At 40.6% G+C, this 13,841-nt stretch overlaps 1 protein-coding gene across 7 annotated transcripts in view; it reads right to left on the bottom strand.

Annotated features, from left to right (window-relative positions):
- The window catches only part of NCOA7 (nuclear receptor coactivator 7), a 154,496-nt gene that overhangs the window by 74,931 nt on the left and 65,724 nt on the right, over positions 1 to 13,841 (bottom strand). For 6 of the 7 annotated variants that reach the window (XM_088840561.1, XM_055433828.2, XM_088840562.1 and 3 more), the window contains one exon: positions 2,500 to 2,720. In XM_088840561.1, coding sequence (XP_088696687.1) covers positions 2,500 to 2,671 — 172 coding nt within the window. In that variant the 5' untranslated portion in view covers positions 2,672 to 2,720. Of the gene's footprint in view, positions 1 to 2,499; positions 2,721 to 13,841 lie in introns of those variants that run through there. The other variant, XM_055433830.2, reaches the window with a different exon arrangement.

Below are 13,841 nucleotides of genomic sequence, written 5' to 3' on the forward strand. Positions count from 1 at the left end.
AGGGCAGGAGGAGAAGGGGGCAACAGAGGATGAGATGGTTGGATGGCATCACCGACTCAATGGACATGAGTTTGAGTAAACTCGAGTTGGTGATGGACAGGGAGGCCTGGTATACTGAAGTTCATGGGGTAACAAAGAGTTGGACACAACTTAGCAACTGATCAACAACAGAGTGAACAGTATTGCTTCAAAGTGCTACACACATAGCAGAGTGCAGCACATTAGAAAACTAGCCTAATGCATCAGCTGAAGTTAGTACAGCATCGTGAAGAGAGAAATCTCAATGGAAAGGACTCTGTCAGCTTCCTTCAGGGAAACTCTACAGAGGAAAATGTCTCAATTTTAAAATACTTTGTAAGCAGCAGCATTTAAAGGAGGATGAGAAGAGAGTGTTTTAAACTGCGTGACTGTAAAAACCACACATTTTCAAATGTCCAATATGTACACTGTAAAAGCTGTGAGAAGCCATTTTCCTTACCCCTGTTTCTCTTTTTGGGATAATACTCAGCACTGAAAATTTTAAGAGGGAGTTTATTAATCACACAGAAGTCTTTTTCAAAAGGTTCACAGTTACAGCTTTTTATAAAATGCTGGATGGCTTCAGATTAAAAGCATCCATGAAACTATGTGATACATAACAAATCACAGGAACCCAGTGAATACTACAAGCCACAGGCTTCCTGCTACAGAAACCTCACTTGCCTCTGTAGGAGCAATGTTAGCAAAACCTCACTTATAACCATCTCAGTGGCAGCCCACCTGTATATTTGATGAGAGCTAGTAGAAAGTTATATTAAACACACAGACCAGATCTGTCCCCCGGTAACTGTCAATAGCCGGGACCAAGTCTGGGGCCCTGTAGACCAAGTGCCTGCTACCAGCCCAGGTTTCATATACTGGACTGCAGTTCATTCTTAGAAACCTCCTTAGTCTTCTGAGCCTCGCAATCTTCAGGACATGGCAATCTGTGTCACATCAAGTTTCATCTCCTGGTTCCCTTTCTTTAGGGGGTTTCCCTAAGGGCTCAGGCAGTGAAGAATCTGCCTGCAATGCAGAAGAGCTCTGAACATACTCCAGGCTTGCCTGTGATGGGATCAGTAGGTATGAGAAGGATGGTAAAGCAAAACAGGAGCACGACCTCCATCACGCTAGACAAGCCACTGGTGCTAACACGACCTCAGATGCAACGATCATCCTCAGACACTGTATGACACTGTGGATTCATCTTAAGAGGCCTCTTAACTATAACTTCCAAGTCATCACCATCATGGTCCTTTGTTTGTTTTTTTTTAATCTAAGGATGCCAGGCCGTGTCTCCTCCATTTCCTATTGCCTAGCTGATACCAAGGAGAAGGCACTGGCAAGCCACTCCAGTACTCTTGCCCAGAAAATCCCATGGACGGAGAAGCCTGGTAGGCTGCAGTCCATGGGGTCGCTCGCTACGAGTCAGACATGACTGAGCGACTTCACTTTCACTTTTCACTTTCACACATTGGAGAAGGAAATGGCAACCCACTCCAGTGTTCTTGCCTGGAGAATCCCAGGGATGGGGGAGCCTGGTGGGCTGCCGTCTATGGGGTCACACGGAGTCGGACACGACTGAAGTGACTTAGCAGCAGCAGCAGCAGCTGATACCAAACTGTGCAGGCATTTCTACCAAGACTTCTATGGATATGTCTATAAACATTAAGAAAAATACTTCTCATACAGGGTAAGTGACCATTATTTAATAAATATTTATGAGCAGACACTATGTGCTAGGCACTGTGTTAGATGCTGGAAGATAACATTAAATAAGACACATCAATCTTATTTAACTGTACTTTTCTTTATATAAGATTTTATCAATAAAACAAGGCCTGGCAGCACATAGAAGCTGCTCAATAAACTATTGTATCAGGCTTCCCACCTGGCTCAATGCAGGAGCCTCAGAAGATGTAGGCTAGATCCCTGAGTCGGGAAGATCCCGTAGTGAAGGAAATGGCAACTCACGCCAGTATTTTTGCCTGGGAAATCCCATGGACAGAGGAGCTTGGTGGGCTGCAGTCCATGGGTCACAAAGAGTCAGACACGACTGAGCACGCATGTGCAAGCGTAACAAATACTCAAGTCCTCAATTTCCACCTCTCGCTCTCATTACCATTATATACATATTATAATATTATAGATACATTATTATGATGATGTGGGCTTCCCTGGTCGCTCAGATGGTAAAGAACCTGCCTGCGATGCAGGAGACCCAGGTTTGATCCCTGGGTTGGGAAGACACCCTGGAGAAGGGAACAGCAACCCACTCCAGTACTCTTGCCTGGAGAATCCCATGGACCAGAGGAGCCTGGCGGGCTACAGTCCATGGGGTCGCAAAGAGTCAGACACAACTGAGCAACTAACACTACACTACTATAATATGACATACTATTACCAGTTACAAATTATCATCTTTTAAAAATTACTACACTTTTAAAATGAAAATGCTGCAGAGTTGCCACCAATACTCACCAATACTATAATATCTCTTTAGTTCTGTACGCCTGATCTCCTTTAACTGGTTACTTTTTCTCTTCTTTTTCTCATCAGTAATGTACTCCTCTTCCACAGCAATGTTGCACTTGTGTTGCTCTAAAATGACTTTACTAGCATCTTCTTTTCCAGAATGAGTCCTTGCAGCCATAGCTGAGGCTGTCTCTGCATTTTGTTTGGCTTGCTTTTTCTTTTTCAACCTAAGGGTGAGAAGGAAAAAAAAGGAAAAACATTAGAAAAATAATTTGCTAAGAGAAACTATATTAGTTTCATGCTATTGGGCTTTGAGAAACTAATTAACTGATATTGAAAACACTTTGTAGTATTTTGTTTTTTCCATGTTTATTTTTATATTTTATTGTTAATTATACTTTCCTGTTATTTTTTTCTTTTTTAATCACTTAAAAATTCTTATATGGAGATCTGTGGCCTTTCCTCTGTTTTACGTCCTCAATATTTATGTCTCAAAAACATCACTGGGAAATGCTTCAGACCTGAGGAAATACTAGATTCTTCTATAGGCTATAAGACACTGGGTATGTTTTTCATCAAAATGTACAGCTACTTTACTATCATCCCATGTTTAGTGTGTTACTTTTTTAAGTGTTTCTGGTCTCAAGGGTACCTTTAGACTGATAAGCAAGCATATTTATAAAAAAACAAATCCTTTATAAATGACTCACACACTGAATATAAAGGTTTGTCAAAGTGTGAGCTGGTTCAGGTTTGAGTAATTCTTTTCCTTTATACCTATGATAGTAGTAAGAAAGAGCTGAACTTCCTGGGATAGACAATGCCATAATGACAATATCAACTTAGTATAATTACTATTATAAAAGCTGACTGATACATTAACTTATTTGACATTTTCAACTTTTCACTCCTCAAAGACGTGTAAAAGGTTTACCATAATTCACTGAAATCCAGTAACTCAAAATATTTTCCAGCTGATGTATCATTCTGATTAATAGACATGTCACTCTGTACTCACTAGTCCTTCTTAAGAATGTTTTTACCTCCCAGAAGGTAAAGAGTAAGGGCCTTGGCCTCCACTGTGTGAGACAGACTGGTCATATTTAAACATTTTTAAAATTAGGATCCTTTCCTGTTCTTCGATCGAGGCACAGTCACCTTTCTCACGCACAAGTCTACTTCCTTTACTCCTTTGAGCATCTATACAATTTGATGTTGGGCAATGGATGAGGAAATGTTTTGGGAGGAAAATGAGATAACTAGGATCAGAAAGGGACTAAAGTTTGATTTTATGCTGCTTTGCTCTGTAATGTTGGCCACACCAATTTAATAGTCTAAAGAGGTCCCTCGCTGTGGCTTGGGTATCTAATGCAATCTATTATCAGGATAAATTGAAATAATACGTGTCAACAATAGAACACACACAAACAGTAGAATATATCCAAATACATTCATATGATGACATGAGACCTAGGTATGGCATGGTATACAACACACTTAGCTTTTGAGATAACAGTCTCATGTTCTAACAAATATTTCAACTAGGCTGTCATTCACTGAACACTGAGCAGGCAAGTTCTTACATTTTCATTGGCTAATAAATTAGTGTATGGCCTAAGAGAAAGCACAGCTAGAAAAAAAAAAATCATAGATGGATATACCCCACATATCTGAGTTTAGTTATCTCTTTAGGCTTGCTTGTTAAAAAACAAACAAAACAAACAAGAATACCATCTAAACAAAATTGGAAACTCATAAAAAAGGAATTATACACAATAAACATATTTTTATTTTGTACCCTCATATTTTAAACTGTTTTTCACGTAAAACACTATGTAGCTCTTGCAAAGGTGAGTCAGATAACACTCCTAATAAAATAATTTCTTGATCAAGATTTCTGTATGAAGTTGAAATTAATATGCAGTGGTGGCTTCCCAGGTGGTTCAGTGGTAAAAGAAGCCACTTGCCAATGCAGGAGATGGAGGTTCAATCCCTGGGTCAGGAAGATCCCCTGGAGAAGGAAATGGCAGTTCAATCCAGTATTCTTGCCTAGAGACTCCCATGGACAGAGGAGCCTGGTGGGCTACAGTCCAAGGGGTCACAAAGAGCTGGACATGACTGAGCACGCATGCACAACCTAGGTATCACACAGAGATCAGTTCTTTGCTTAGGGAGGTCTATGCAGACAGCTGATCTCTGTATCTAGAAGGACACCCTAATCTTGTTGTGATATATTGTTTTAACAAAAACATGCCTGAGATGAATGTTACTGCCCACTTCCTAAAATGATTTCTTCCGGGGAGGAGAGAAAAGAGATTTCCAAAATTAGTTCTTTGCAGCCTGAGATAGTTGCTGCTTCTTAATCTTCTGAATTTTTCCACTGTAAGTTGATCTAAATGTCCTCATTTCACTGTTCCCATTATAATTAAACTCACTCAGATCTAGGGCACATGTTTTGATGAACAGCAGCACTGTTCAGGGACATCTCATTAGAGACTGTTTTTCACAGGTGGAAATAACAAAATGGGATACAATGTTTCATTCACTTTCCCCCTTTTCCACAGACATTTATTGTCAAGCCATAGAGCCAAACATACTGATATTTCAAAAAAAAAAAAGCTACATAATAGCAATACCAAACTTGCAAAACAGAAGACAGAGTACAATTTAACACTTCGGTGATTTTACAATCAGTTACATCTCCGGAGGTTATGAGTGGAGCATTCTGACACTGTAACTGGAAATCATATTGTGAGTTCTGGAAGCCCACTGTAAAATCCATCTTCAAAGCATAGAAATACATTTTTAACATTTACCTAAGGGAGAATAACGGAGAAGGCAATGGCAAGCCACTCCAGTACTGTTGCCTAGAAAATCCCATGGATGGAGGATCCTGGTAGGCTGCAGTCCGTGGGGTCGCTAAGGGTTGGACACGACTGAGCGACTTCACTTTTCACTTTCACACATTGGAGAAGGAAATGGCAACCCACTCCAGTGTTCTTGCCTGGAGAATCCCAGGGACGGGGGAGCCTGGTGGGCTTCCGTCTATGGGGTCACACAGAGTTGGACACGACTGAAGTGACTTAGCAGCAGCAGCAGCAAGGGAGAATAAACAGAGAAGGAAATGGCAACCCACTCCAGTACTCTTGCCTGGAAAATCCCATGGATGGAGGAGCCTGGTAGGCTGCAGTCCATGGGGTCGCAAAGAGTCGGACACGACTGAGTGACTCACTTTCACTTTTCACTTTCACACATGGAGAAGGAAATGGCAACCCACTCCAGTGTTCCTGCCTGGAGTATCCCAGGGACAGTGGAGCCTGGTGAGCTGCTGTCTATGGGGTCGCACAGAGTCGGACATGACTGAAGCGACTTAGTAGCAGCAAGGGGGAATAAAAAGAAAGGCAAAATTGTTGTCTGAGAAGGCCTTACAAATAGCTATGAAAAGAAGACAAGCAAAACGCAGAGAAAAGGAAAGATAAACCCATTTGAATGCAGAGTTCCAAAGAATAGCAAGGAGAGATAAGAAAGACTTCCTCAGCGATCAATGCAAAGAAATAGAGGAAAACAACAGAATAGGAATAACAAGAGATCTCTTCAAGAAAATTAGAGTTTCCAAGGGAACTTTTCATGAAAAGATGGGCTCAATAAAGGACAGAAAAGGTATGGGCCTAACAGAAGCAGAAGATATTAAGAAGAGGTGGCAAGAATACACAGAAGAACTGTACAAAAAAGAGCTTCACGACCAACATAATCACGATGGTGTGATCACTCACCTAGAGCCAGACATCCTGGAATGTGAAGTCAAGTGGGCCTTAGGAAGCATCACTATGAACAAAGCTAGTGGAGGTGATGGAATTCCAGTGGAGCTATTTCAAATCCTGAAAGATGATGCTGTGACAGTGCTGCACTCAATATGCCAGCAAATTTGGAAAACTCAGCAGTGGCCACAAGACTGGAAAAGGTCAGTTTTCATTCCAATCCCAAAGAAAGGCAATGCCAAAGAATACTCAAACTGCCACACAATTGCACTCATCTCACATGCTAGCAAAATAATGCTCAAAATTCTTCAAGCCAGGCTTCAACAGTACATGAACTGTGAAAATTCCAGATATTCAAGCTGGATTTAGAAAAGGAAGAGGAACCAGAGATCAAATTGCCAACATCCACTGGATCATTGAAAAAGCAAGAGAGTTCCAGAAAAACATCTACTTCTGCTTTATTGAGCATGCCAAATCCTTTGGCTGTGTTGATCACCACAAACTGTGGAAAATTCAAGAGATGGGACTACTAGACCACCTGACCTGCCTCTTGAGAAATCTGTAAGCAGGTCAGGAAGCATCAGTTGGAACTGGACATGGAACAACAGACTGGTTCCAAATCAGGAAAGGAGTACGTCGAGGCTGTATATTGTCACCCTGCTTATTTAATTTATATGCAGAGTATATGAGAAATGCTGAACTGGAGGAAGCACAAGCTGGAATCAAGATTGCCAGGAGAAATATCAATAACCTCAGATATGCAGATGACACCACCCTTATGGCAGAAAGTGGAGAGGAACTAAAGAGCCTCTTGATGAAAGTGAAAGAGAAGAGTGAAAAAGTTGGCTTAAAACTCAACGTTCAGAAAACTAAGATCATGGTGTCTGGTCCCATCACTTCATGGCAAATAGATGGGGTATCAATGGAATCTGACAGAGTTTATTTTTGGGGGCTCCAAAATCACTGCAGATGGTGACAGCAGCCATGAAATTAAAAGATGCTTGCTCCTTGGAAGAAAAATTATGACCAACATAGACAGCATATTAAAAAGCAGAGGCATTACTTTGCCTACAAAGGTCCATTTAGTCAAGGCTATGGTTTTTCCAGTGGTCATGTATGGATGTGAGAGTCAGACTATAAAGAAAGCTGAGCGCCGAAGAATTGATGCTTTTGAACTGTGGTGTTGGAGAAGACTCTTGAGAGTCCCTTGGACTGCAAGGAGATCCAACCAGTCCATCCTAAAGGAGATCAGTCCTGAGTGTTCATTGGAAGGACTGATGCTGAAGCTGAAACACCAATACTTTGGCCACCTCATGGGAAGAACTGACTCCTTGGAAAAGACCCTGATGCTTGGAAAGACTGATGTCGGGAGAAGGGGATGACAGATGATATGGTTGGATAGCATCACCTACTCAATGGACAAGAGTCTGTGACATGGAGAGTTTGTGACTCTCGTCCGGAAGTTGGTGACAGACAGGGAGGCCTGGTGAGCTGCAGTCCATGGGGTCACAAAGAGTCAGACACGACTGAGCCACTGAACTGAAATGAAGGGGGAATAATTGCCAGTCTGATCAATGTGGTATAGTTAATGCTCTTCAAACATTCCTTTTTAGGACTTTTTATCTTTGAGGCCTTTCCTTTTGTTCTTCAAATCAATATCACTGCAAGACATTCCCACAGAAGGGTTCTGTTATCACTAAATTAAGGTAAACTGGAAACAAAAAGTTCTACAATAAACTCCCTTTATTTCACCAAAGCTTTTTAATGACCCCAAATGTACACATTTACATGGTGGACTAAAAAAATCACCTGAAAAGTTATCTTAAACAGATAGGTGATTGAAAATAATGAAACATGTTTAACATCTGATGGCTGTAAATGTGGGGAAAAAAAAACAAAACCCTAAAAAAAAAAAACCTCTTGTTCTATTTGTCTTAAAAAAAAAGAAAGGCCACAGTGACATAAAATGAGTGTTTATTCCTCAATCCCCCGTCACTGCCGTAACCCAGCCCTGTCAACTCTGCTTCCTGAGTCTCTCCTTCTCAAGTTCACCTACTGCTCTTGGTCTCTGCTCCCATGGAATGATTTTAGGCTTTCATTATCTCTGACTGAACTGTTTTTACAATATAATTTATTCTCAGTTTTATTATGAAAATAATGCATGTTCATAGTAGCAAAGTTTGAAAATGCAGCAAAGTAAAAAGAAAGAACTCTAAGGTGAAATGCTAACACTGAGAAGCAATCATTGTTCGGGGGAGAAAAGGAAAGTAGGGGCAGTTACACTAGTCAGACTTTCCCCAAGGGCAGAGGAATGAGGCACTGTGGCTCACCATCAGGATTCTGAGCTTCTTACATGTACCCTTCCATAAAGGAGTATTAAAGGACTACACAGAAAATAGATAAACAAGGACCTACCGTATAGTGCAGGGAACTATATTCAATATCTTATAATAATCTAGAGTGGAAAATAATCTGAAATATTATTTGTTTGTATTATAACTGAGTCACTTTGTTGCACACCGGAAACTAACACAATATTGTAAATTAACTGCCATCTTTTTAAAAAAAGGAATATTGAAAGACTTTTTTGAATCTTTTGGCTCTTTTTACATTAAAATTGTATGCAACTGTAAGACATACGCACCTGTAAGACATACGCACCCTTCATTTTTCTCCTGCTGCTGCTGCTGCTGCTGCTAAGTCACTTCAGTTGTGTCCGACTCTGTGCGACCCCATAGACAGCAGCCCACCAGGTCCCCCGTCCCTGGGATTCTCCAGGCAAGAACACTGGAGTGGGTTGCCATTTCCTTCTCCAATGCGTGAAAGTGAAAAGTGGAAGTGAAGTCGCTCAGACGTGTCCAACTCTTTGCAACCCCATGGACCGCAGCCAACCAGGCTCCTCCGTCCATGGGATTTTCCAGGCAAGAGTACTGGAGTGGGGTGCCATTGCCTTCTCCGCATTTTTCCCCTACTCATATCCTAACCCAGAGCTAAAGAAATAAAGTAATGCTGTGAAAGAAAGCATTTTTAGTAGCTCAGGAAAAACTGTTTTCCTCTGAGGCTTTTTCCTTTACTAAAGGAAATACATTCAGAGCACTGGCAGCCACCAAAGTCAAGGACCCAGAGCAAGTTCCTTTCTTTGTCTCTGCAACAGTCTCCTCTGCTATTTGTTGACTCCAGTGGAATGCAACACAAAAAGGCACCAAATGGAGAGATGCGGGTTTCAGTGGCGACAGTGAGAGCTTCGTGAGGGCAGGGGTTTGTCCAGGTTTTATTAAATGCCATATTCCCAGGGTCTATGCATTAAACATCAGCTGCTCAATAAATACTTCTTGAATACATAAGTGGATAAATGAGGTTATGTTCTGATTTGTTTGAGAGTCGCTCTCCTACAAATATGCCATTTCACAGCTTTGATTAGCAACAGTTTCTCAAACTCTCATCTCTTGATCTGTTGGTAATTTACTAACTTGCTCAATTCTTCAGTTTCTTCTTCTGTAATACAGCCCAACATAGAGGAATATGAGAAATAAATGTGAAAAACCATGAAAGAGCCTTTTATCACCAAATTACTATTTCCAAACCTTGAGGGCTATTGTACATACAGCATTGATGTTTAAAAACTTTTTTATTAAATCTAAGTACAAAAATGCTTGTTTGCTATTATGCTATCCTGATCATGGAAAAAGCAAGAGAGTGCCAGAAAAACATCTATTTCTGTTTTATTGACTATGCCAAAGCCTTTGGCTGTGTGGATCACAATAAACTGTGGAACATTCTGAAAGAGATGGGAATACCAGACCACCTGACCTGCCTCTTGAGAAACCTGTATGCAGGTCAGGAAGCAACTGTTAGAACTGGACATGGAACAACAGACTGGTTCCAAATAGGAGAAGGAGTACGTCAAGGCTGTATATTGTCACCCTGCTTATTTAACTTATATGCAGAGTACCTCATGAGAAAGGCTGGGCTGGAAGAAGCACAAGCTGGAATCAAGATTGCCGGGAGAAATATCAATAACCTCAGACATGCAGATGACACCACCCTTATGGCAGAAAGTGAAGAGGACCTAAAAAGCCTCTTGATGAAAGTTAAAGAGGAGAGTGAAAAAGTTGGCTTGAAGCTCAACATTCAGAAAACTAAGATCATGGATTCTGGTCCCATCACTTCATGGGAAACAGATGGGGAAACAGTGTCAGACTTTATATTTTTTTGGGCTCCAAAATCACTGCGGATGCTGATTGCAGCCATGAAATTAAAAGACACTTACTTCTTGCAAGGAAAATTATGACCAACCTAGATAGTATATTAAAAAGCAGAGACATTACTTTGCCAACAAAGGTCTGTCTAGTCAAGGCTATGGTTTTTCCAGTGGTCATGTATGGATTGAGAGTTGGACTGTGAAGAAAGCTGAGCACCGAAGAATTGATGCTTTTGAACTGTGGTGCTGGAGAAGACTCTTGAGAGTCCCTTGGACTGCAAGGAGATCCAACCAATCCATTCTAAAGGAGATCAGTCCTGGGTGTCATTGGAAGGACTGATGCTAAAGCTGAAACTCCAATACTTTGGCCACCTCATGCAAAGAGTTGACTCACTGGAAAAGACTCTGATGTTAGGAGGGATTGGGGGCGGGAGGAGAAGGGGAGGACAGAGAATGAGATGGCTGGATGGCATCACCGACTAGATGGACATGAGTTTGAGTGAACTCCGGGAGTTGGTGATGGACAGGGTTGCCTGGCATGCTGTGAATCATGGGGTCGCAAAGAGTCAGACACGACTGAGCGACTGAATTGAACTGAATTGAAGTTGCTTCAATCATGTCCGACTGTTTGTGACCCCATGGACTGTAGCCCACTAGGCTCCTCTGTCCATGGAATTCTCCAGGCAGTAATACTGGAGTTGGTTGTCACTCCCTTCTACAGGGGATAGTCTCGACCCAGGAATCGAACCCAGGTCACCCACATTGCAGGCAGATTCTTTACTGTGAGCTACCAGGAAAGCCCCCTCTCTTTATCTAGATACTTAAAAAGAAAATATATTAGCCATATATAATTAAAAATATATCAAATAGACTTCTTTCATTAATTTAAAATTAGTGGTTCTGTGTGACTCTTACTTAATTCCACAATTTGAGGTCCACCTGTTTCTATAAAAAGTTTCATAGACAAAATATAATAAAATTTTAAATAAAAAAGTTTAAATTCAGTTCTTCAGTTATAAGAGCAATATTTTAAAACCTCAACATGGGAATTCCCTGGTCATCCAGTGGTTAGGACTCTGCCCTTTCACTGAAGGTTCAATCCCTTGTCAAGGAACTAAGATCCTGCAAACCATAGGTATGGCAAAACAAAACAAAACAAAAAACAACCCTATTAGCAAGAGACAAAGAGTGAAGATAGAAATGTTTTCATATTTAAAGCTTATCGAGTATGTGCATAGAATACAAGATCTACAGTTCAGTTCAGTTGCTTAGTCATGTCCGACCCTCTGCGACCCCATGAACTGCAGCACGCCAGGCCTCCCTGTCCATCACCAACTCCTAGAGTCCACCCAAATCCATGTCCATTGAGTCGGTGATGCCATACAACCATCTCATCCTGTTATCTAAGGGTACAACAAAAAATTTGGTGACTTTCTAGCAAAAGAAAGGTAAAAGTTGTGGGAAAAGCGAGAGTAAAAAAAATTAATTTCTCTTTTTTTATATTTTAGATTTTAAACCATGTACAATAGCTAGTCAAAAATAATTTTAATATTTAGTCTTTGAAGTCTCCTTCCTACAATAATTTAACTCATATATATTATCAGATTTTAAAAACTGAGTTTACTTTTTAAAAATGATTATCATGAAAAGTTTGAAAGAACTTTTTTTCTAACAGCAACTACTATTGAGTTGACTAATGAATCCAGGCACTATGCTACATACTTTCCAAATATTATCCTATCCTCATAAAAGTCCAGCAAGATAGGCGGTTTTATCTCTGTGTTACAGATAAGAAAAGGACAGCTGAGAAAAATTAGGGCCATTTTGCAAGGTCACAGGGCTTCGTTAAGTTGTGGAACAGGAATTCACAAGATCTCTCCTGAAAGTATTCTATGGCAGATGTATATATACAGCGACCTTAAAATCCACTGGACTTTGGAAATTCTCGGAACTACTTGGGGAAGAATGGTTTGGCAATCTAGTAGGCTGCTATGGAGAAACATGCTCACGGGAAGGAAAGAGTTAGTCTCTGGGTTTGGCTGTCTCATAATCAGTCATGACCCTCTTTGGAAATAAGATAAACTCTCTAGGACTTCTAAAGTAAACAAAAGCAAGAGGTTGACATGATTTTCAAGGTCTGTCTCGCTCTAACAGTTGCCTGAGATTTAGGAAATGTGCTAACACTATTTTTGAGGTTAAAAAAAAATCTCTTAAATCCAAACTAAACCTTCCTAAGAGTCTGCACTTCCTGTGCTCCCTCATATCTGATGACATCTTCCTTCCACGACAGTGCCTTCAGCCCTGGAAAAATCCAGAGGTCAAGAAAGAACACCCTTTGTAGACAAAGGATGTTTAAAAACAATAACAAAAATAAAACCAAAAAAATTTTAAAGGCAAAGAGGCTCTGTTCTACAGTTTGGAGCTAATAGCTCCATGAAAAAAAGTAGAAAATGAGAAAACTGACCAGCCATGGAAGAAATATAATTTTTTTTTTTTTTACTTTTTTTACTTCTTTCATTTTTTAAATTATCTTAAGCAAACCCTTTGGTGTCTCATTTCATCTAGTTACAGGTGAAGAGGGGATAAGATTTGGTCTGTGGAACTCCAGAGAACATATTAATGAGCTATAGGGAGTCACAGAAATAAACATTAGGTCAGGGTAACAGAGCAATCTAATAAACGAACTGGCTGCATCACAAAGAAGGGAACTCCCTGTCACTGGAAGTATTCAAGCAGGACAGGTCCAAGCTGTGACCTCCCGAACCACATGGAATAACCCTGTGTATTTTTGTAATTGGGATATAACTGACATATTATATAAGTTTCAGGTGTACAACATAATGACTCAGTAGATATATATAGTGAAATGACAACCACAATGTCTAGTTAACATCTATCAGCATGCATAGCTACAAATTTTTTACTGTGATAAGAACTTTTAAGATCTACTGTCTTAGTAACTTGCAGATATACAATAGAGTACTATAAACTATAGTTACCAGGCTATACATTATATCCACAGAACTCACTTTATAACTGGAAGCTTGCACCTTTTTGACAACCTTTACCCATTTCACCCATCCCCCAATACAGTCTTCTTTAATATAAGTATTTCTCCTCAAAACTGCTTCCACAGGGAAATAAGAGTATTAGCATGAAAGATGTAGATGTGTTATTATTTCCTTTAAAAAGTCACTGAACAGTAGTTCAGCTCAGTTCAGTTCAGTCACACAGTCGTATCTGACTCTGCGACCCCATGGACTGCAGCACGCCAGGCCTCCCTGTCCATCCCGAACTCCCGGAGTTTACGCAAACTCATGTCCATTGAGTCGGTGATGCCATCCAACCATCTCATCCTCTGTCGTCCCCTTCTCCTACCACCTTCAATC

Source organism: Moschus berezovskii, chromosome 10 (assembly GCF_049115385.1).
Source record: "Moschus berezovskii isolate FMDL1 chromosome 10, NW_MosBer_1.0, whole genome shotgun sequence".
NCBI classification, from domain to species: Eukaryota; Metazoa; Chordata; class Mammalia; order Artiodactyla; family Moschidae; genus Moschus; species Moschus berezovskii.